Raw genomic sequence first — 21,838 nt, 5'->3', positions numbered from 1 at the left:
CTTGTCTGATTTTCAAGTGTACCTATCTCAAATTCTAAATGTAAAAACCGTCCACTCCCTGGGAGTGTGCCCGTTAAATCATTAACCACTGAGAGCAAGGGAGGCTGAGTAGTAAAGCAGGGGTCAGACTGAAGCTCCGGCACAGCTGCAGGCACTAGAATCAGAGGCAGTTTCAAATAGGCTCGGCCACTTTCCTTTTTTCAGTGCAGCAGAGTCTAAGAGGCCCTGTGCCCCCATGGAGTCTGTCAAGGGATCCGCTGCACCCACGGAGGTCAGTGCAGAGGAGTGACGAGGGCCTGGACACAAGGGCTAGAGGTGCTGGGTGGACGGGGCCTCGAGAGCATCAATTATGCCCCGGGAGCAGTGAGCAGAGAGGCAGAATGGGCAGAGCTGGGCAAAGAAGTCCAGTGCAGAAAGGCAGGAAAGAGCAGACACCAAAAGGCCCAGGACTCGATGGCCTGAAAGATACAGGGCAATAAACCGTGCCTCTTCACAAACGTGTCCCCGCTTAACTTCTCAAAGTTCCCAGAGAAGAGCTCCAGTGGCACAGACGCTACCTCCTGCCTTCTACATATGCACTGCGAATCTAGAAAAGTCTGTTGAGAACATGATGCCACACCCTCAAGGCAAAGATGACAGCCAAGACCTCCATTTTATACTTAGGGAGGCAGAGGTCAGGAGGGAGAAAGTCCTAAAATCAAACAAACCAACAGCAGCCTGGATCAGATTTTCCAACTCTGTCTACTTATTCTGCCAGAAGGTGATGAAAATCCACATTTCAAAACAATACCAAAGTAAATCATTCAAAGCAAAGAAGCTTTATATGGTAATTAATTAATATAGAGAACAATTTTTTAAAGGCCATTCAGAAAACTCTACATTTTATCCTCCAAAGCAGTAACTCCTAAACAATAAGGAAACATGAAGCATTAAATTCCTTTTTTTCTCCAAATAAATGCAGAATGTGGAAAAGTCCAGGTCTAACTCCAAAATTCTCACTTAGCTCAAAAAAATCCTGACTTCTGTGCTCAATACGTACAGTGATTCTAACAAAATCTCTCACTACCTCAAGATCAACTACAGTATACGATTCAATATGTAAGTGCTTGAGGTAGCAAGTTGCAAAACTGGGCCCAATTCTTTACCCCTCCCTGCATCCATGCCCTTTACAATGTGACTCTGTAGCTCTTCCCATCAGGAGGTGGAAACTACTTCTCTGATCTTGAAAATGGGCTGCCTTGTGACTTGCTTTGGCCAGATGAACGTGGTTGTAGCAATGCAGTGCCAGCTCTAAGTAAAGAGGCCCTCTCTTGGAAGCCTACCATGGTTACATGAACAAGAGGGCCTAGCCTGCTGGAGGATGAGAGATCGCACAGAAGAGAGCCCCACTGTGCCAGGTGAAGCCGTCCTCCACAGGGCTGCGGCTAAGATGAGCAGGGCCAACACGTGTATAAGTGAGCCTAGCTGTGACTAGATGGACTGTCTAGGTAACCCACAGGCTCATGATCAATGATAACACTTGTTGTTTTAAGCCACTGAATTTTCGGTTGGTTTGCGACATAGCAATAGCTAACTGATACAATGCCATCTGTCCCAAGCAGTGTATCTTTAAGAATAGTTAGGAATCTGACCTTAAAACTGGAAATAAATCAGCATTTGGCATTGACCAAGTGTCAAGAATTTCAAAGTACTTAGTGAACACATAAGTCCACTTTAACTTTTAACTGAGCTGTAGGATCCTCACTTTGCTCAGATGCTAATTTGATTCCCAAGAAACTGAAGACATTACTGTAAAAGCATGAATGAAGTCATTACTCTTAATTAAATATTATTCAATATTTTCATCCTGTCTATCAAGGATAGTAGTTCTGTATGTTCTTTTACCTTACTACAGTAGCTACATAAAAAGCAGACTAAAAACCAAAAGTTTGATTAAGAAAAGAAGTACTTATTCCAGGGAGATTAATCTGATCTGCTCAAAGACATTCCTGATGAGGAGCAGAGAGGCCCCTTTTATTTCTTCTAGTCCCTTTGTTTGACTCTTTCAAAGAGCTGATTGAAAGCAAGTTAAAAATATACTTCAGGAAATCACCGAGTCTATAAAGCCTCATCTGCTTAAGCTACAACATACTAGAGCAAAGACAGATTCAAAGCATGATTTTTCTTCTAAAAATCACTGGCTCTCAAAACAGGAGGCACCTCGTGTTAAGTCATGATTAATACCATTTTCAAACCTGTCACTCCATGAGAGCATACATTTGGTTCAATACATATTATTTTCTGGTATGCTTACCTTGAAAGTCATGCCCACACTTTGATAAACAGATGCAAATAGCACACAAGTGTTTCTGTAAAATCACAAGGCCAAGTTCCACCTCGCCCCGACACATCAGCATTTCTAAAACCAGCCCCTTTTTTTTTTATTGGTATGACTTTCTTTTTTTAGCATCTTTATTGGAGTATAATTGCTTTACAATGGTGTGTTAGTTTCTGCTTTATAACATAGTGAATCAGCTATACATATACATATATCCCCATATCTCCTCCCTCTTGCCTCTCCCTCCCACCCTCCCTATCCCACCCCTCTAGGTGGTCACAAAGCACCGAGCTGATCTCCCTGTGCTATGCGGCTGCTTCCCACTAGCTATCTATTTTACATTTGGTAGTGCATATATGTCCATGCCACTCTCTCACTTCGTCCCAGTTTACCCTTCCCCCTCCCCGTGCCCTCAAGTCCATTCTCTACGTCTGTGTCTTTACTCCTGTCCTGCCCCTAGGTTCTTCAGAACCATTTTTTTTTTTGGATTCCATACATATGTGTTAGCATAAAGTATTTGTTTTTCTCTTTCTGACTTACTTCACTCTGTATGACAGACTCTAGGTCCGTCCACCTCACTACAAATAACTCAATCTCGTTTCTTTTTATGGCTGAGTAATATTCCATTGTATATATGTGCCACATCTTCTTTATTCATTCATCTGTCGATGGACACTTAGGTTGCTTCCATGTCCTGGCTATTGTAAATAGAGCTGCAATGAACATTGTGGTACATGACTCTTTTTGAATTATGGTTTTCTCAGGGTATATGCCCAGTAGTGCGATTGCTGGGTCATATGGTAGTTCTATTTTTAGTTTTTCAAGGAACTGCCATACTGTTCTCCGTAGTGGCTGTATCAATGTATATTCCCACCAACAGTGCAAGAGGGTTCCCTCTTCTCCACACCCTCTCCAGCATTTATTGTTTGTAGATTTTTTGATGATTAAAACCAGCTCTTTTAAAAAAGTTCTCAGGGGACTTCCCTGGTGGTCCAGTGGGTAAGACTCCACACTCCCAGTGCAGGGGGCCCAGGTTCGATCCCTGTTCAGGGAACTAGGTCCCACATGCATGCCACAACTAAAGATCCCATGTGCTGCAACTAAGACCCGGCACAGCCTAAATAACTAAATATTTTTTTAAACTTAAAAAAAAAAGTTCTCAAAAAAACACCCTAATCATCCCAAAATAGCTAAATTAAAGCAATTTAACCATCTTTAAATTGTAAACTGATATACAGGGGTTATTCAACAAAATGATTTAAAAGAATACAGAGTATAGCATATGCTACAAATTAATTAAGCCCCAGGCCTGATTTCTTTTAAACTCTGAACAAATAGTAAGTTTGGGGAAATCTGATTTTCCAGTCACTCTTAGGATCACTGATGCTATTTTATATCTTGGTAAATCACCAAACATTTGTGTTACCTACTACAAAGGATATTTTTTCCTAGTGTGACAGTACCTCCAGGGTTACCTACAAAAATGTGTAATTCTGGTAGCCTGGCTGGTTTCTATAACATTAAAATGTCAGCCTAAGAGGGAGAGGAAAGGATATGGTACAATCTGCTTTTATCAAATAAACAGCAGTTTCCTTCCAGCCAAGTCTCCTGAACTCTGCCCTCTTCATTACTGCGGCAGAAAGCAGCCTTTCTCCTTTGATAACAAAGGGGGGAAACACTAGATTTTTATTGAATTGATTATCTAAACTGAAAGGCAGGCAAACTAGCCTCTTTCTACAGAGGAGAATCAGACTGGTTTAAAAAAATTAAAATTTCCACCCCCTTCTACAGTCCAGGGAAGGAATCCGGGGCAGCTTCAAGGGTCCACGACAATGGTGACTCTCAGACTGCAGCCCGTGTCACAGGCAGACTTTTATCCTGGAGGGAAGGCCACTTGACTTGTGCGGTGCTTGCGCCAGCCCCTAAATGAATAGCGCTGCTCCAGAAGCCTGATGGCTGGGTTTTCCACCTGCAGATGTTTTCTTTTTTACTTGAGGAACCACTCTTGCTGTTATCTTTTCCTGCTGTTAGGCTTTTGTTAGCATCAAAATTATTTTTTGCGACCTCTGCGCCACCCAGGAGGGTAAAAGCTATCACAACCTTTGAGGAGCCGGGGCAGGAGGATAGGATGGAGTCAGTCAATGTAGGGTCCACGCAACACTGATTCTTGAATTAAAAATAAAAAGTTTCAAACTCTGTTCACAGCCTAGAAGTCTTGAAATGCAAGGTTAAACTAACCTAAAAGAAGCACCGTTGGGGGCCGTAAGGGAGAAGCCTGTTTTTCAATTCTGGTCCATGCTTCTTCATTCCTACCAGGTTTATTTGTTTATTGATTCACTCAGACTAACATTTGAGAGACCGCTGACCACATGCTTTCCTTCTGGGAGTCTGGAATTGCAGCACGTGTGAGGCAGAGGCTGCCTTCATGACCAACCCCTAGTGAAAGCCTTGGGTATTGAGTCTCCAGCCACCTTGCTGGTAGAAGGTATTTCACACATGTGATGTAACTCTCTGCTGGAGGAAGAGAGCACCTCCTGAGTTGCCTCCACAGGGCCAGGACTCTTGGAAGCTCCTGCCTGCCTTCCTCTAGACTTCACCCCACGCCTTTCCCTTCATGGATTTTGTTGTGGGTTGTCCCACTGTAATAATAAATCAGGACCGTAAGCATGACTGTATAATGACAGTCCTAGTGAGTCAAGGAAATTGGCGGTGGCCTTGGCGCCCCCTAACACAGCAGGGCAAAGATTTTTATAAGGGAAAACTTACGACTGACGTGACTTGTAAGTGACCAAATATGGAAATGATGAAAAGGCATAACTCGAAGACAGTTATAAGAACTTAGGTGTGTAAGTGACCCCCCAAACGGTATTATTCTATTCAGACAGGAGAAATTTCATTTTATTTACACACACACACATACATACCCACAGACACAGTAAGCAGAGACATCTTTAGCTTCTGATGAGATTAAAGCAATTAAATGGAAAATAAATGGGAACGAAAACAGTAACAGCCAACACACAAAAAGCGCTTTTATCTGTGCCAGGCACAGTTCAAAGTGCTTTGCATATGAATTCATCTAATTCCCACAAAACCCTATGAGGTAGGTGCCTTTATTATCTCCATTTTGCAGATGAGAAAACTATGATACAGAGAGAATAAGTAACCTGCCCAGGGTCACACGGCTGGGATTCAAACTCTGGCATTCTGGACCCAGAATCTGTTCTAAACTATGCTATAAAAAGAAAATGATCTAACTAAAAGAAAATGATCTATCTAAAACGACAGCTCATCTTTAGATGAGCTATCTAAAGAAAACTACTCTAACGACAGAGGAATAAATGCTCTCCCACCCAGGCTTCCCGTTTCTCACTTCTTCACTTTATTTTATAACACAAATGAAAAAGTCTACTTTTAGGCACTGCATGACAACAAAAATACAGCGGTTAACATTCTGGTTTTCTGTATAAACTAAAAACTTCCAGCTACGCCAGGTTTCCTCCTAAGCATAACACTTAAAAATCAAGTTGTTTATTTAAGATTGTTTCCATGTGAACAGCTACTAAATACATAATTTTTCCTTTAAACCGTCTTAATATACTTAGAAATGTCTAAAAGGAAACAAAAAATTAAATAGCTGGTGTAACAAAAAAAAAAGGAAGATGCCACCAAAAATACTTTAAAAGTTGATTTTCTATAATTTCTATTATTTACCAGCCTAACAGCAACATCCTAAAATATCTTAAAACATATGAGTTATCTCTGTTTGACTTGGGCCAGACAAAATTGAGTTTCTTGCAGAAATCAACCTTGGCCTACAGGCCCCTGAAGCAATAGTATTAGCACGCTTTTCTCCAAACTCTATTTTCCAAAAAATGAAGACAGCAGGCCCACAGCCTTAACTTATTGATAAGGCTTTTAATAAAGTTTTTATCTTTAAAAAATGCTATCTATCCTTTTCAACCAACTGACTGTCTAATTTTTTGGTGCAGTTCACAGCAAAGAAGTTCAAAAAGCAAACGCGTCTAGGGAATCAATTCCTGCTGCCTCACCACATTTCAGTTCTGTCCTGAAAGCAGAGTCTCATTTTCTGTTTCCCTTACCAGGAAAATGACTGCTGCGGTTCAAATTCTGAAACGTAATACTGAGGTTATTACTTTTATTTTCACAGTCTCCTGACCAGAAAGACCGTCATACTCCAGTGATTCAAGAATATTTTTTTTCACTTTACAAATGTATCATTCTACTTTGCATGCGCAAATATTCTAGTTCCAAAGTGCAAGCAACTGAAAACTAAAATTTAAAAATACTAATGAAGGTTTCATGAAGAATGAAGTTTAAGCAAAAGAGCGTAGGGTACTTATTACTTCAACAAAATAGAAATGAATGCATGTGAGAGTAGTGCCATTCTCTGTTAACCCTTCATGGCACAGTAACCCCTGAAGGTTTCTGATTAGACCCCTAAGCTCACTGCCCAAACCATTCCCAGTGACACCAGGTCCGATGGAATTAAGCTGAATACCCCACAATGGTTTATTACTCCCTGGGGGGGGGGAATTCTCTGTATGTAGCTCTATCATATATATAGTTTGGTTTTACTGGGAAATAGGTGGGTATATCTAAATGACTCCAGGCAAATACATCCCAGAAGCTGACAAAAAAGAGGACAAAATATAAAGAGTATTCTCTCCCCGTGGGTTTCCACAGGCAAGCATCATGACAAGTAAACTCTCCACAAACTCTCAGGCCCCGCCCCAGACTTACTGAACCAGAATCTCTGTGTTTTAACAAGATTTATCTCCATGCGACTCTGACGCACACTCAAGTTTGAGAACCACTGTCTAGAGAGACCAGATGAACAAGTACATTAAGCCTGGAGCAGGGTTTCTCAACCTGGGCATTACTGACATTTGGGGCTGCATAATCCTTTTCATGAGGGTCTGTCCTGTGCGTCAAAGGATGTGGAGCGTCCTCTACTCACTAGATGCCAGGAGTACCCTCCCCCAGTTATGACAACCAAAATGTCTCCAGATATTGCCAAATGTCCCCAGGGGGAGCGGGGAGCGGGTGGAAGGCAGAATCCTAGCATTTTACACTTGCTGTCAGAGCAGACAATCACTGACGCTGCCTGGACTCAGGTCTCCCAAATGTGTAAAATAGGGCCATGGCAGAAAGAACTGGGGCCTCAGAGTCAGACCTGCATTCAAATCGCAGTCCTATCATTTACTAGCTACGTGACCTTGGGTACTTACTCAATGTCCTTTGTGCCCCAGTTTTCTACATGATCAAATGCCCGTTACAATAAGATGCTTACACCAAATGTTCCATAAAACTCCCAGCGGGGCCTGGGGCAGCGCCTGCAATTAAATGCATTGCTATTTCTGCAGTGAAACAAATGAATATTCACACCACATGGGACAAATAAAGATTACAAATAGTCTCAACTATATAGGTCAAGTTTTAGCACCGATGAGTTTTCCGGCCTAACTCACACAAAAAAACAAACAAAAGCACATTTGACTTTTTAAACACTTTGAATTTTGGAACTGCTGATAAGACTAGGTGACCGAACTCACCTCACAGGGAGATGTGAGGATTGGATGCAGTCACGTACATTGGTCCACTTCTGTACTGAGAGAGGAAAGGGACTTTTAAAAGGTTAACTATTGTTATTTCTCAAGTACAAATTCTGATCATGTCATTTGCTTGCTTTGAACTCTTTGATGGTCCCCCACTGCTTGCAAACTAAAGTCCAAATTCTCCTGTCCTTTCCCTCTGCCTGGACGAGGGTCACACAGACCACTCCTCTCTCCAGTGATTTCTCCTCGGGGAGGCTTTCCTTGAAACCCAGCCCTCACCCAAGGATACTCCTTCCTCGGTGTCTCCCCAGCACCCAGGAAGTTGAGAGCACATGGCCATCTCTTCACCACACCACCCAGCCCTTTGGAAAAAACAATTTCAGCATCAGTTTTTTCTACCCACCGGTCTAGCATGGGCCCAGCACACAGTAAGTGTCCAATAAATGCTTGTTTGATGAATTAGGGTGGTCAGTGTTCTATTTCCTCAACAGGCTGGTTCTATCAGGTCAGAGGCCATAAAATCAATGATTCCAAAGTTATATAAGGGCAGGTGCTATGACTTTTGATCCTTGTTCTATCTCTAGGGCCTGGCACTCAGTAAGTACAGTATTGCTAAATATAGAAATGAGTGAATAAGTAAATGACTGAAGAATATGACACATTTATGACAATGTAAAAACAAACCACCACATCCAACAACAACAAAAACCCCATAGCCGTGTGCTTTCGTAAATCTCATGAAGTGTAGCACCTCCTGAAAAGAGTGTCCTACCTTCCAGGACGGTCCATGGGCCTGAAACACAAATTAGAAACCTGAGGCCCCTACCCTCGCCTGGTCCAGTCATCTGCCAGGACCCTGCTGTGCCCCAGTGACAAAATGAGCTGATCTAAGGTTCCCCCAGAACACTTCAGTCCCAGAGCAGCTAAGTAATCACTTTCCATAAAACATTAATCAGCACTGCTCCTGGCCAATAATCTCAAATATTCGGCGACTGACCCAACACACGAATCATGAATAAAATATTTTACCGAATAAAGACAGATAACTTGTATAAAGCGTTGCCTGCATCTATGTTCATATCATGCAAATATCATTATTCTGTCCTTTGCCTGTTTTTACATTCCCCTCTTCTCCCTGTGGCTCACACATCCCTCTCTCTCCCATTCCCATCCTGGTGACGCACCCACACCCAGGTCCCACCAAGGTCAGCTACATGTAAATTGCCAGGTCACAATAAACTCACTCAAAAGCAAAATGCAAAGGTCAAAGAGGCCCTGAGGGCTTCAGGTTTCCTCTTTCCATTTGGGACAGGCCCCCAAACGTACTTACTTCAAATGTAGATTACAAAAGGCCTCCAGCTTTAAGAGAACAGCAGTACCTTCCTTCTTCTAGAAAGCCTTTCCACTTTTGCAATATCACCATTTAAGACCACTCCTTGCAGCAAGGAAACGCAGTTTCTCTCAATAACATCAGTCGTTTCCTCCAAATTCCCACAGTAAAGCCACTAACCTTTTAAACTTTTAGGGTTTAAAAGAATGCCAAAGTTTTAAAACAAATAAACCTCTCTCCAATCCAATCACACAGCCCTGGGAAGACCAGAGAGCTGGACTGGGGAATCCTGAGGTGCATTTGTGGCATCACCAGTATTTCTGTGCCTCTCCATGGGCCTCAGTTTCCTCTTGGATAGAATGAGAAAATCGCATCAGATCAGTGTTTCCCAAAATACGGTGGGCAAGACGTCTTGTTACAAGATACATTTGACTTTAGGTGACACAGATGAACATGTTTTAGCTTTTAGTTTAATTTCTTATGGCAAGTGATAACCGGTTTCCATTAATAGTGGAAATATCAAGTTATCTTAAAAATAAAAGTATCTTTCACTATTCTTATTAAGTTTTTTCTTAAGAGAGTCACTTTTAGAAAAAAAAGAAACTATTTTGTAAATAACAATTCAGGTGTTCCGAGCTGCTGTGATAAAATAACTGATCTAGGGACCTGGTGTGCGCGACACAGAGGTGTAAACTCCAGCGTAAAGCAGAAGGAAGACCGTTGAAGCCCCGGGAGGTTTGTTGCAAGAAGTAAATCATTGGCATCGGGTCCCGCGGTAACCGGCCGCCAGTCCCGGCTCCCAGAGAAAGCGGCTCGGAACTGACCGAGGAGGGGACGCATCCAGCTCTGGGAGAAATCCCACAAAGGAGAGTGCGAGGGGGGGCGGGAGTCCCAGACTGGAGGGACGTGGCGGAGATGCGGGTCTCGGGCTGGCAGAGCGCAGTGGACGCGGGAGGGACAGGTGTCCCGGACTGAAGGTACGAACCAGGTACGGCATACCGGGCGGGAGGGGCGCGGTGGGGGTCGAGACTAGGGAACCCAAAAGCGGGAACCCTGGACGGGGGTGGGGCCCAGAGGCCAGAAAGGTTGGCGGGGGCGACAGGCCGCGGGACCCGGGGGCCGTGGACGTCCCCACGAGAAAAGCGACGAGGCCGCCGACCCCACGGTCCCTACACCCGGTCGCCGGCGGGAGTCCGGGCCGCCCCCGTCGCGCCTCGGCCCCGCGCTCGACCCGCCGGCCCTACCTGTCCTCGCTGGCTGTGATCACGCCGTCCTCCTTGGGGATGAGCAGCGCGGCCGTGACGGCGTCCTGGTGCCCCTCGATCTTGCTCAGCAGCACCGGGCGGCTGCTCTGCGGCCTGGAGTGGATCTCGGCCGCCATGTTCGCACAGCGGCGGCGGCGGCGGCGGCGGCGGCGGCGGCGGTCTTCGCGGCGGGCGGCCCATCAGCTGATGGCCGGGCGGGGACCTGCAGGTTTCGCTTTGGCTCCTCGGCGGTGAGGGTGCCGCACCGCCGTAAGCTCCCGAGTGCTGCCGCCAACGATCGTATTGGCTGGGGAAGACGCGCAACTAAAATTACTTGGCGGAGAGAGAGAGGCCCTTAGGGATTTGCCAGAGACGTGGTGAAACTCACAAAGGTTGAAAAGTAAAGTCATTCACCCAGGAGTGGATTGAGCAGTTGGCGGCGAAGAGGAATTGTCCCCCAAACCAGAGCCTTGGGAAAATAATACTACTACATTGTATCCATTCTAAGAAGCCTTTGTTTGGACCACAGCTCCATTTCAGACATGATAAAGTGTGAAAAAAATGAGTGCAATTTAGAATCTTTGAAAGGCACTCATTGAGGGGTGACTATATACCAAGCACTATCCCAAAATCTTTACACGGGTTATCTCAATACTGATAACAACTATAAGAGGTGGAGAGGTAAGTGCTCTTTTAATCTCATTTTGGAGTTGAGAAAACTGAACCATGGAGAAGTTAAATCACTTGCTTAAGGTCACAAAGCTATGAGAAAGAGAAAAGCAGCCCTAGACCTCTAGGAGCTGGCCTGGTACTGTCAGCCAGACTTGGGTGTTGCTAAGAGCTGGCTGGGTGCTCACAGCTGGTTCCTGTGGAACATAAATGTCACTGAACCGAACTTGGGTCCATTAGGCCGCAGCGCAGCAAAGCCAACCTACTGACACCAGGTGGTGAAGGAAAGTACAGCGTTTATTTTCAGGGCATCAAGCAAGGAGAACAGGCAGTGTGCTCAAAAGACCCAACTCCCTGATGGCTTTCAGGGAAGGGTTTTTAAAGGCAACATTTGGGGTGTGGGTTGCAGTTTGTGGACTTTCTTCTGGTTGGTTAGTGGTGAGGTTACGAGTTATGTTTCAGAATCTTAAACATCAACCTCTGGTTCCAACTGGTCTGAAGTCTATGTGCTTTTGGTCAGCCTGTAGTCACCATCCTCCACCTGGATGGGGGGAGGGGTGTCTTAGTTTCTGCAGAATAGCTCAGAGATATGCATCAGACTGCTAGTCTCTTCCTTGAGGAGGAACAAGGACTCTGTTTTATGGCTAAACTATTGTTTAAGCTATCATTACTTTCCTTGCTTGACTGCTATTCCTTTGTTTCTATGTTCCTTCACTCCCCTAATCAGTAGCTGAGTCTGCTCTTTGGAACTCAGGGAACACCTAGTGACTAAAGCCTTTTTCTACCAACAAGAAACTGGGGACATGGAAGGGCTTTTTTTCCTGCTTGGTTTCAATCCCCCCCCTTTTCTTTAATACTCCTCAATGAGAAACTTTCAATACAGAGACACTTCATTTAACATTATTGTGCTCCAACTAGATTATTAGATCATTTATTAGATTATTTCTCTCAAGTAATGGGATATTGCAAAAATACAGTTCCCTGTGCTTTCTTCCATTCCATTTATTTGATTGATATTCCATGAATTTTCAATACTTCACATTGCAGTGTAATAAAAAGACCAATCACAATCCCCTCTCACCTTTTCTTAGAGAACTTGCTTCATCCAGAAATTCATCAGCTTGTTTTGTGATATGTACCAAATCCCTCTTTTCTTCTCTCCCTCCCTATAGGGAACCTTTTTACAAGCTGCAATGAACAGTTCAGATTCTTCCTCTTGAAAAGTTAAGCTAAGAGACCTAAACTGTTGTATGACCTGTCAAAGAAAAATAACAGCTAGACAGTAGTTAATAACAGATTTTATTTAGGAACTATTGTAATGAGGGAAAAGGGACCCCAGCGTACAACTGGGATCAATTCCCAATATAGCATGGACAAGTGGGGATTTGAAGCCAAGGAGCAGGGTGGGTGGTCAGTGGGTGGAAAAGTACTAAGAGGAAACATCAGGGGTAAAGGAGGAGCCTGGCTAAACCAAGTTGACAGAACTCTTGCAGAAGGCAGGCCAGCGTGATCAGACATGACTGGAGGATAGAGAGGCTTATAAATTTGATTGGATATCAAGGGTGATGAGATAATGAAGATGGGGGAGCCTCTCTAGACTGACTTAACAGGATTCTTGCTGAAACTGGGTGATGCAGGCCTGTCAAGGGGGGGGACACTGGAACCTAAGATCAAAGCCTTGTTGAGGAGAGGGCTTACAGCAGCCTGACTGAACTTTGGTCAAGGGAGAATCTTTGCCAGATCCTAACATCAGAGATTCTTGAGCTAAGTAGTAACATGTTTGGGTCTGTGTTTCAGGGAGATGAATGTAGGTGAGATGTGTAGGTGAGATGTGCAAGGGAAGAGAGGAAGGTAAAAGACGGATTACAATGAAGGCTGATTACAATAACCTGGGAGAGAGGTAGCCTAAGCCATCAGGTAGCTGCTTTCAGTCTAAACTGAAAAAAGACTTGGCAACTAGACAAAAGAGGGTGTTTGTGGAAAAAGGAACAACTGAAGACATAGGAGCCCAATCTGGGTGAGGAGGGATTTTAACGCCATTAACAAGTAGAGAGACCACAGAAAGAGGTGCCCCTTTCAACATCTAGATGTTCTGCACCCAACTCAAAATTTGATAATTCAGACAAGATTTCCCTTGTGATTTAATATTAAATTTAAAATATATATTTACAGTTTGGTAAGAAAGCAATATAATGATATTGCTAAAAAGTGAAAGATTAAAAAAAGACGTAAGTCCACTGTTCCCATCTTGATGTAGTTTTTTCCATTCTTTCCCTTTTTTTTTTTTTTTGCTGTAAAAAAGTTTGTACTTAGTTTTTAAATAAAAATGTTTATTTTGGATAAATCAATATGTTTTAGTATAGGGGTCCTAAAACGAAGGCTTCTGGAGACATGCCAGGTAAATATTTTCTCATAAATAGTGGCTAAGACAGGTTGGTAAGAAGTGTTTTCTTTTTTTGAGAATTTAAGTGTTTTCTTTAAACGGGAACAACTTTTTTGTTTTACTTTAATTAGAACGGAAGGAACGAGAGCAACTGACAGGATGAAGAAACTTTTCCAGAAATTCCTGCACCCAAATACCCAGCAGGCCCTGCTCCCCCAAGATAAATTCCCAGGCGCGCAAACACACCAACGTTTGCGCATGCGCACTAAAGCAGCCCAGTCGCCCCACCCGCCGCGCGCTGGCTCCGCCCCGACCTCGCTCTCCTACCCCGGTTCCGGGGGAACTGTGTTACCGCGGCGCTGGGCCGGCCTTCTTCCTTCCGCCGTCCATTGCTTTCTTCTGCGCGATGGCGTCCGGGCTTGTGAGGCTGCTGTTGTGGAGGCCTCGCTGCCTCCTGGCACCGGCCGTACCTGTTCTCGCCCCGCCGATTCGGGGAGTGAAGAAGGCATTCCGCGCCGCCTTCCGCTTCCAGAAGGAGTTAGAGCGGTGGCGCTTGCTTCGGTGCCCGCCGCCGCCCGTGCGCCGGTAGGAGCCACCTCAGGACGGGGTAGGGGTGGCGGTTGGGGACCCTGGCCTCCCCTCCCCGCAGCTTCGGCCAGGCGGCGGGAAGGATTGCTCACTGCTGTTGCGCTCCTGGCTTGACCCTAGTTGTGCGATAGGGACACCCGCGGGACGTGGACGCGTGGCCGAGGCAAAGGGAATGGTGGATTTCTGCTAAGGGGTTGGGCGCGTGGCTGCCCCCGACGCTTTCGGAACTCCCATTTAGAATCCGAAAGTTGTGGAAAAGTTGTGAGAAATGAGGCCGGCTGGAGGGTAATCTTTATCTGGGCTTGGGTGTTGTAGCCCCTGCTTTGTGATGATGCCTGCGAATTATTTGGGTACGGACAAGAGGGAAGAAAGCACTCTACAGTATTGCGATTTAGGGCAAGAAAAAATTACACAATCACAAGTCCACTGTCCAGAGAAAAAGGAAAACGGTTTGGCTTTAGGTTTCTGCCGAAATTAACCTTGTTCCAGTAGTAGAAAATCTGGTAGGAATAGACGCAGATCTTTATAGCTTCAAAAAAGACCCTACTATGCATGAGGTTTTGCACCTTTTTCTCTTTAATAATGTGTCTTTGACATGTAGTTGTGGCTGTACAGGTTGATGCACCGCACTCTTTTATGACTCCATTTATGGTTGTTTGATTTCCATACTGTTGCTATTACAACCGATGAAACAGTGTACATCTGTTAGTTACATCGATGTAACAGCTTTGAAGTTATTACTGTTTTGGAAATTTAGTATGAAAATTTGATAGGTACTTTAATGTTGCCCTCCAAAAAAAAAGGTTGATCCGGTTTATACACCTACTAGGAGGTGTATACGTGTTCATAGTCCTGTATACTTTCCACACAGAATATTAAGTTCTTTCTAAAAAGAAAAATAAAATAATGTTTCTTCTTAATTCACATTTGATTATTGTGAGGTTAGTCACTTTAGGCTTTTATAGTTGGAAGAAACTTTATGGATTGTATAGATTATATACATCGTATGACTTACAGCCCGTATCTTTATACTTTGCTGCACTTTTTTACTTAAAAGAGTTTTATTTTCGATTTATTGTCTTTATTTTTAAAAAGACCTATTAATAATTCTTGAGAATGATTATGAACTTTTAACATATTTGTAATATTGATACTAGATTATTTAATTGCTAATTTAAATGGTTGTTTTCAAAACTTAAAATAATAAAATACAAGATAAATATAATATACTTACTGTTTATGGGTTGACCCTATGAAATTATAATTTGTATTTCATATCTAAGTATGAAGCGTAGTTCCATTTAGAGCAGAAGTAAAGAACCTAAAAGTTAGGATAATGGCTTAGTCTCTGATGTTGAAGAACCACTTTGATGTGGCATTTGACTCAAAGGGAAAATTAATCTGGCAAAGAACCACAAGTAATCACGTGACATAAGTTTTAATTTTCAGAAAATCAGAGTCTGGAATTTAAATGAAACTCAGTATTTTTAAATCTCCTTTATGTAATTAATAAAATTGCATCACAATGAAAAATGTTTGCATCATAGTAACATCTTGTTGTTCTCTTTACCATCTATCTTCTGTTTTACATTTTCAGTTCAGAGAAGCCCAACTGGGATTACCATGCTGAAATGCAAGCATTTGGCCATCGGTTACAGGAAACCTTTTCCTTAGATCTTCTCAAAACTGCATTTGTTAATAGCTGCTATATTAAAAGTGAGGAGGCCAAACGCCAAAAACTTGGAATAGAGAAAGAAGCTGTCCTTCTGAACCTTAAAGATAATCAAGAACTATCTGAACAAGGGACATCTTTTTCACAAACTTGCCTCACACAATTTTTTGAGGACGCATTCTCAGACTTACCCACTGAAGGCGTTAAAAGCCTAGTTGACTTTCTCACCAGTGAGGAAGTTGTGTGTCATGTAGCTAGAAACTTGGCAGTGGAGCAGTTAACGTTGAGTGCAGAATTCCCAGTCCCCCCAGCTGTGTTAAGGCAGACTTTCTTTGCAGTGATTGGAGTCCTGTTACAGAGCAGCGGACCTGAGAGGACTGCACTTTTCATCAGGGTAGGTGATTGTTAATTGCACACTCTGGGACATGCTTGAGGTAGACAGAAAGAAAAATTTCTTTTTATACTTAATGTCCTTGCTCTATGACCTTGGCAGGTTACGTGTGAGTTTTTCTCCCTGCCCAAACTGAGAAAGACCTAAAGCTTTTTTTATGGTAGTGTCTTAATTATTCCAGTTGTCTCTTACTGAGGACAGCATCAGAGGTGAATACTAAATTCTGGGTTGTGCGTTCGTAAGCACTGCAAGCCATGTCTTTAGCTTTACATCCTCAGGTACAAGGGTAGAGCCTACATGGTAGATGCTCAGTAGATGTTTAGTGAATGAATGAGTCCAAAGAACACTATTGGAGGGGCTAGTATGGTTAGGGAGCTCCATGCTTAAGTACTGGCTGCTGTTCTGTTCTTCTAAAGTGATAAAATCTTGGATTTCTGAGTCCCTATGATGTATACCTAACTCCTTGTTAGCCAGTAGCTTGGCTAATTAAAATAATAAATAATTGGTATGACTTAACTCCACTGTCCTTTTAGAATTGTTAACTGGGAGAAGTTTCATCCTTTGCTTTTGGATGAAAACATGAGTTTTTGGTCTTTCTTACATAATGCATAGTCCAGGCAGTCACTTCAATTCACAAAAACAGTCTTGATTCAGACCTTTGAACCTCACGTGTTTTAAACCAGCATCCCTTACTGTTGGAATCTATTTATTTAGTTTTGACACTGATCATTTTGATCAAGAAGGATACCTGTGTTGACCAACACTCAGACTTCGTTCATAGATGAGACCTGTCTTCCTCCTTCCCCAGCCAGGGCTTATAATAGGTAGACTACCTGTTTGCCTTTGGGAAGCAGGTATGTTAAGTGACCCCTCTGGAGTGGGAGCTGAGGGAAAGAAGGAAAGCAGAAGATATTTACTTGATGTCTGTAAACTGGTTTAGTGCTTTCTGAGCCTGATCAGTGTTTAAAACAGACTCTAGTGAGCATTTTGTTCCCTGCTGGAACCTTGTAACCAGGTTCCTTTACATGGGTGTTGGCTGTCAGCTTCTAGTTTCCTGGGTGGGATTCCTCCCAAAATGACATCCCTTCTGTGAGTTCCACGTCAGGCCTTAAGGATTTGTGTACCTCTGAGATCAGGTGCAGACTTCACCCCACCACTGCAGGCAGCTTCTGCCAGCCTGTTAAGCAGGCATGTGTGTTGGCTGCCCGTTGACTGAACATCACTTGCCTCAGATTCAGAAGCCAGTGGACCCTTTGAAGCCCTCTAGGCTTAAGGAGAAAAGGGGAGCCTCTCTCCTGCCCCTTCCTCCCCCTGCAATTAAATAGCTTTTCCTAAAGAAATTCTGACAAAATCTTCCCTTGATTTCCATTCTCTCCTTATCACTATAGCTTATGTAGAGGCTAGAACTGCCTAGTTTTCAGTCACCTTTTTGAAATTTTCACAGGGTAGTCATGAGACCATTTTGGAAATACTTGTTTACCATATTTTAGTGCCTCTGTTGACAGTTCCAATTTTAGATCCTAGTAGAGTCAGATAATTCAGATAGCCATTTCTAAGTCAAGAGCTTTGATATCTCCCATAGTAGAACTGACTGCATTGGTGATACAGTGGTGAGTGTAGATGCCTTCCATAGTAGAACTGACAGGTTTGAGTTGTCTTATTTCATTCATGTGTCCACCTAATATTTATTGTCTGCTGTGCTGAGCACTGAAGCCCGAGCTTAGTAGCATTCGATCCTTGCCTTCAGGGTCCTACTCACAGCTCATTAGAGGTAGAGTGGAATGTGGGCGGTGCTCCCACTTATTGTAAGGAGGAGAGGGAGCTCAGGAGGCAACAGCTAACTCTAGCAGGGCTGGGGAAGCTTTACGGAACTGACACCTGCCCCAAGAAGGTCATTCCAGGAAGAAACCTTGAGGATGAGCTTCTGCTCTAGGACCTACAAGTAATTTTGTGTGGTCAGATCATTTTGTATCTGGGGAAATGGGAGATGGGTCTGGACCTTTTAGAGCCAGTGTGGGGAAGATCTTTTGAAACTGTGCATCAGTATTACCATCACTGAGAACGTGCTAGAAATGCAGACTCTCAGGCAACACCTCGGACTGCTAATGAGTATCCCTGGGAGTGTGGCCTAGGAATCTGTTTTAACTAGGTCTCCAGCTGATCCTTAAGCACCCCAGAATTTGAACAGCACTATTTTTAGCCATGCTGAGGAGTCTGTATTTGATGGTCTAGTAAAGGCTGATGTGGAGACAGCTGGAGAAGTTCTGGGTAGGAGATCTTCATGATCAAATGTGCATTTACTTGTTTATTTTGATTTACAGTATTAATTTCAGGTGTGCAATATAGTGATTCAATATTTTTATAGCTTATACTCCACTTAAAGTTATTATAAAATATTGACTATATTCCCTGTGCCATACAATATATCCTTGTGGTTTATTTATTTTATACATAGTAGTTCTTACCTCTTAATCCTGTTAAATTTTTAAATTTCTATAAAAAATGTACTTTTTCTTTATACTAATTTAAATGTATCAATTGTATTTTTTATATGCAGGACTTCTTAATTACTCAAATGACTGGAAAAGAACTCTTTGAGATTTGGAAGATAATAAACCCCATGGGGCTACTGGTAGAAGAATTGAAGAAAAGGAATATTTCAGCTCCCGAATCTAGACTTACTCGGCAGTCTGGAAGCACCACAGCTTTGCCTGTGTATTTTGTTGGCTTATACTGGTTAGTAAACTTTTAATCTTACCTTCATAATATTGATCAGAAGCCTTAAAAACTGGCTTTTCACAATTTCTTATTATAACCTCTAATTGCATTAAAAGATTTTTTAAAAATCTCATTCCCATGGTTATCTAGTCACTACTTCCTTTCCTGCATAGTAGCTTTTGTTAACCAACTATTCACTGTAGAATTTCATGGAGTATCTGCTAATATAAATGTTTCTGTAAAAAAATGTTGACTCATAAGTATTACAGATTTAACCGCAATCCACACTTGTAGCAGCTTCAATTGAGCCTAGAACTGGGAAAGAAAAGAAACTAAACGTTGTCCACCAAAAATGTATAATTCACCCATGCTGAGAACATTTTTGGTTTCTTAGTAACAGTTGACCTGCCTCAAATTGATTTCAGGTGGATTGAAGTGTTAAATGTAAACTGTGAATATCTAAGGTAACTAAAATTTAGGTAAATATTTTTCTGATCTTTATGTGATGTAGGACTTTATAGGTAGAAAGCAATGGAAGACATCACAAAGGAGAAAACTGATAATGTTTTAAGAAGTTTCTTCTTTAGTTTTAATTGAAGTGCAAAGCAAAATGAGATACTCTTGCTTATCAGATTGGCGAGCTTTAAACACATCCTTTATCAGCAGTTCATACACTGATGGTAGAAAGAAAAAAAAGCGCAGTATTTCTGTTACTTCTGGTGAATATTGTTGCCAAAATTAGATCAGGCAAAACTGATTTGTGCACTTTGTTTTATGATGCACCATGTAATTTTAGGCTACTGTTGGGTTTTTTTTCCTAGTGATAAAAAGTTGATCGCAGAAGGACCTGGGGAGACAGTAATAGTTGCAGAAGAAGAAGCTGCTCGAGTGGCACTTAGGAAGCTCTACGGGTTCACCGAGAATCGCCGGCCCTGGGACTATTCCAAGCCCAAAGAACATGTGAGAGCAGAAAAGACCATCACTGCCAGCTAGCCAGCCAGAGATGTGGCAGCCTGAAATTTGTAAGCAAAACAGCGAGACAAATGTCAAAAGACATCCAAAGCTGGACATTTTTTAAATTGTAAAGAAATATATCTTATTCCTCATACTGAGTTCCTAAAATTAAACAAGTATTGATATTTATCAGGTCACTTTTCTTTTCTTTTTAATCACTTTTGTTTTGTCAAAGGTCTTTTTTGTTATTTTTCTGATAAATTTTAACTAAAGTTCTTGATTTTATTATTGTAAATATTTAACTTGTACAGTTAGGTGTATTTTATTCCCTTCTAGCTTTGAAGTATCATAATTTGAATATATGTTTTATGTGAAGTTTGCTGTAATGTCAATAAAAAAGTTACTCTTTAAGTGTTTCATTGTAGCTTAATTTGCTATACCCAGGTTAGTGAACTTTGCCTCCCTAGTATGACTTTAGCTAAAAAGTAATGTTACAACTCTTAACCTTTAGAAATGTAAGGGGCTGATTATAATAATTAGGCATTTACATGAACTCTAGATTCTGTCTAGGTTTAAAATTCTGTATACTAATTAATTTCATAGTTATTCAATAGCTATAAAACGAATGGCAGGGAACATACGTTTTATGCTTTTAAAATAAAACAGAAATCAAAAGCAGCTTAAAATGTTGAAGCTAATGGAAAAATAGGGTATGTATTTATCAATTAGTATTCCATAATCATCATCATACCTACCATGTACCAAGCACTCTTCTAAGTATTTTATTATAACACGTTTAATTCAGTAGAGGACAAATCTTAAGAGTGTGTCCTTCTGGTTCTTTAATCCTTTGTGTTCAATTCAGTAATCCTGCAAATTCCCTTTGATTTATTTCTTTTCAACTTTTTGGCAACAGTAATAATTTTTAGTTTCAGTCTGCCAGTAGTCACTCCCAGAGGTTAACAAGAAAAGTGGGAGTTGAGAATAGAAAAGTGGTAAAATGTTTAAACTGACAGCACTTTTGCCATGAAATCTTTTTTATAAGGGAAGATGAAGGATCTTTGAAACTCCTTTCCTGAGACTGGTTAGGAAAGTGGACTTAATATTATATGTAAGAAGGCTCACAGCTATGACAGTTAACACAGAGACTGCATTTGGAGGGACGTTTGAGAATGACCTAGTTGGCAGAATTAGTAGGCTAAATGTAAACTATTTCACCTTTCTTTTGAGAGTAACTGCAACTCCTAATAATTCAACACAGGGATAGAGGACCAAATCCAGTAGTAAAATGCTACTCTTATGCGTATCATCCATGACAAGTAAACCTGACTTGATAAGCATCTCATTGACACCATAGGAGGAAAGAGATTATAGAAAGTTTCTGGGACGCAAAAGATGGTACATGTCCTCCAACCACTTAGTCATCCAGCATGTGCAAAATGTCAGATTCCAGCTAGAGCAGTGTTCTAATTTTATTTTAGTTGAATATTTTTTTGAAAAGTCTGGAGAACTCAGTAGCAAACTCAGTAAAATCCTTTTTTTTCCCCCATAAATTTGTGCTGATATTTCTCCTGTTGAGGGTAGTTTGTAGGACCTTAATCTACAAGGTTGGAGGTTTTCAAGCTTCTAAACTTGAATGCTTTTAGATTAACATGTGGAGCAAATCTAGCTCTAGTTCATGAAAACTGCTTCGCAAGAGATCCAAATGCCTTGAAAAAGAATGATTTCAACACAATTCTAAAGTCTTAGAACCTAAATTAAGTTACACCTCTTAAAAAGCACCCATTAAAACATGATGGACTAGAACACAGAAAACAAATAATATGCTTTTGAAACACTTCTGTGTGAAATAGCTTGAAACTTGGAACCAACCTGGACAATTACTTAATTTGCTGTATGAAAATAAATATTGCATAAGTTTGATGTGTGGGCAAGAGGAACACGTGGGTCTGAGGGTGTTGCCAAAGGGGGTTTGTACCCAAGAGCATTCAGT

General features: G+C 42.0%; 2 protein-coding genes across 3 annotated transcripts in view; one reads left to right on the top strand and one right to left on the bottom strand.

The window, feature by feature from the left end:
• The window catches only part of WDFY1 (WD repeat and FYVE domain containing 1), a 48,537-nt gene extending 37,823 nt beyond the window's left edge, over positions 1–10,714 (bottom strand). Inside the window, exon 1 of one of the 2 annotated variants that reach the window (XM_067740406.1) lies at positions 10,471–10,714. In XM_067740406.1, coding sequence (XP_067596507.1) covers positions 10,471–10,607 — 137 coding nt within the window. In that variant the 5' untranslated portion in view covers positions 10,608–10,714. The remainder of the gene's footprint in view (positions 1–10,470) is intronic. The other variant, XM_067740405.1, reaches the window with a different exon arrangement.
• A 3,143-nt stretch (positions 10,715–13,857) lies between these two features.
• Positions 13,858–20,256, top strand: MRPL44 (mitochondrial ribosomal protein L44). Its single transcript, XM_067740408.1, has 4 exons — positions 13,858–14,107; positions 15,708–16,176; positions 18,731–18,909; positions 19,713–20,256. The coding sequence occupies exons 1-4, from the start codon at positions 13,929–13,931 to the stop codon at positions 19,882–19,884; spliced, it is 999 nt and encodes a 332-aa protein (XP_067596509.1). The 5' UTR covers positions 13,858–13,928; the 3' UTR covers positions 19,885–20,256.
• Positions 20,257–21,838: the final 1,582 nt, after the last annotated feature.

The sequence above is a fragment of the Pseudorca crassidens genome, chromosome 6 (assembly GCF_039906515.1).
Source record: "Pseudorca crassidens isolate mPseCra1 chromosome 6, mPseCra1.hap1, whole genome shotgun sequence".
Classification (NCBI taxonomy): domain Eukaryota; kingdom Metazoa; phylum Chordata; class Mammalia; order Artiodactyla; family Delphinidae; genus Pseudorca; species Pseudorca crassidens.
This window is presented reverse-complemented; position numbering and strand designations above follow the sequence as displayed.

Bases quoted from the DNA above. Each gene is read 5' to 3' on its own strand.
- MRPL44 (XM_067740408.1), top strand. From the start codon at position 13,929: ATGGCGTCCGGGCTTGTGAGGCTGCTGTTGTGGAGGCCTCGCTGCCTC. The intron at 14,108-15,707 runs GTAGGAGCCACC...TTACATTTTCAG, and splicing joins CCGCCGCCGCCCGTGCGCCG to TTCAGAGAAGCCCAACTGGG. The intron at 16,177-18,730 runs GTAGGTGATTGT...TTTTATATGCAG, and splicing joins GGACTGCACTTTTCATCAGG to GACTTCTTAATTACTCAAAT.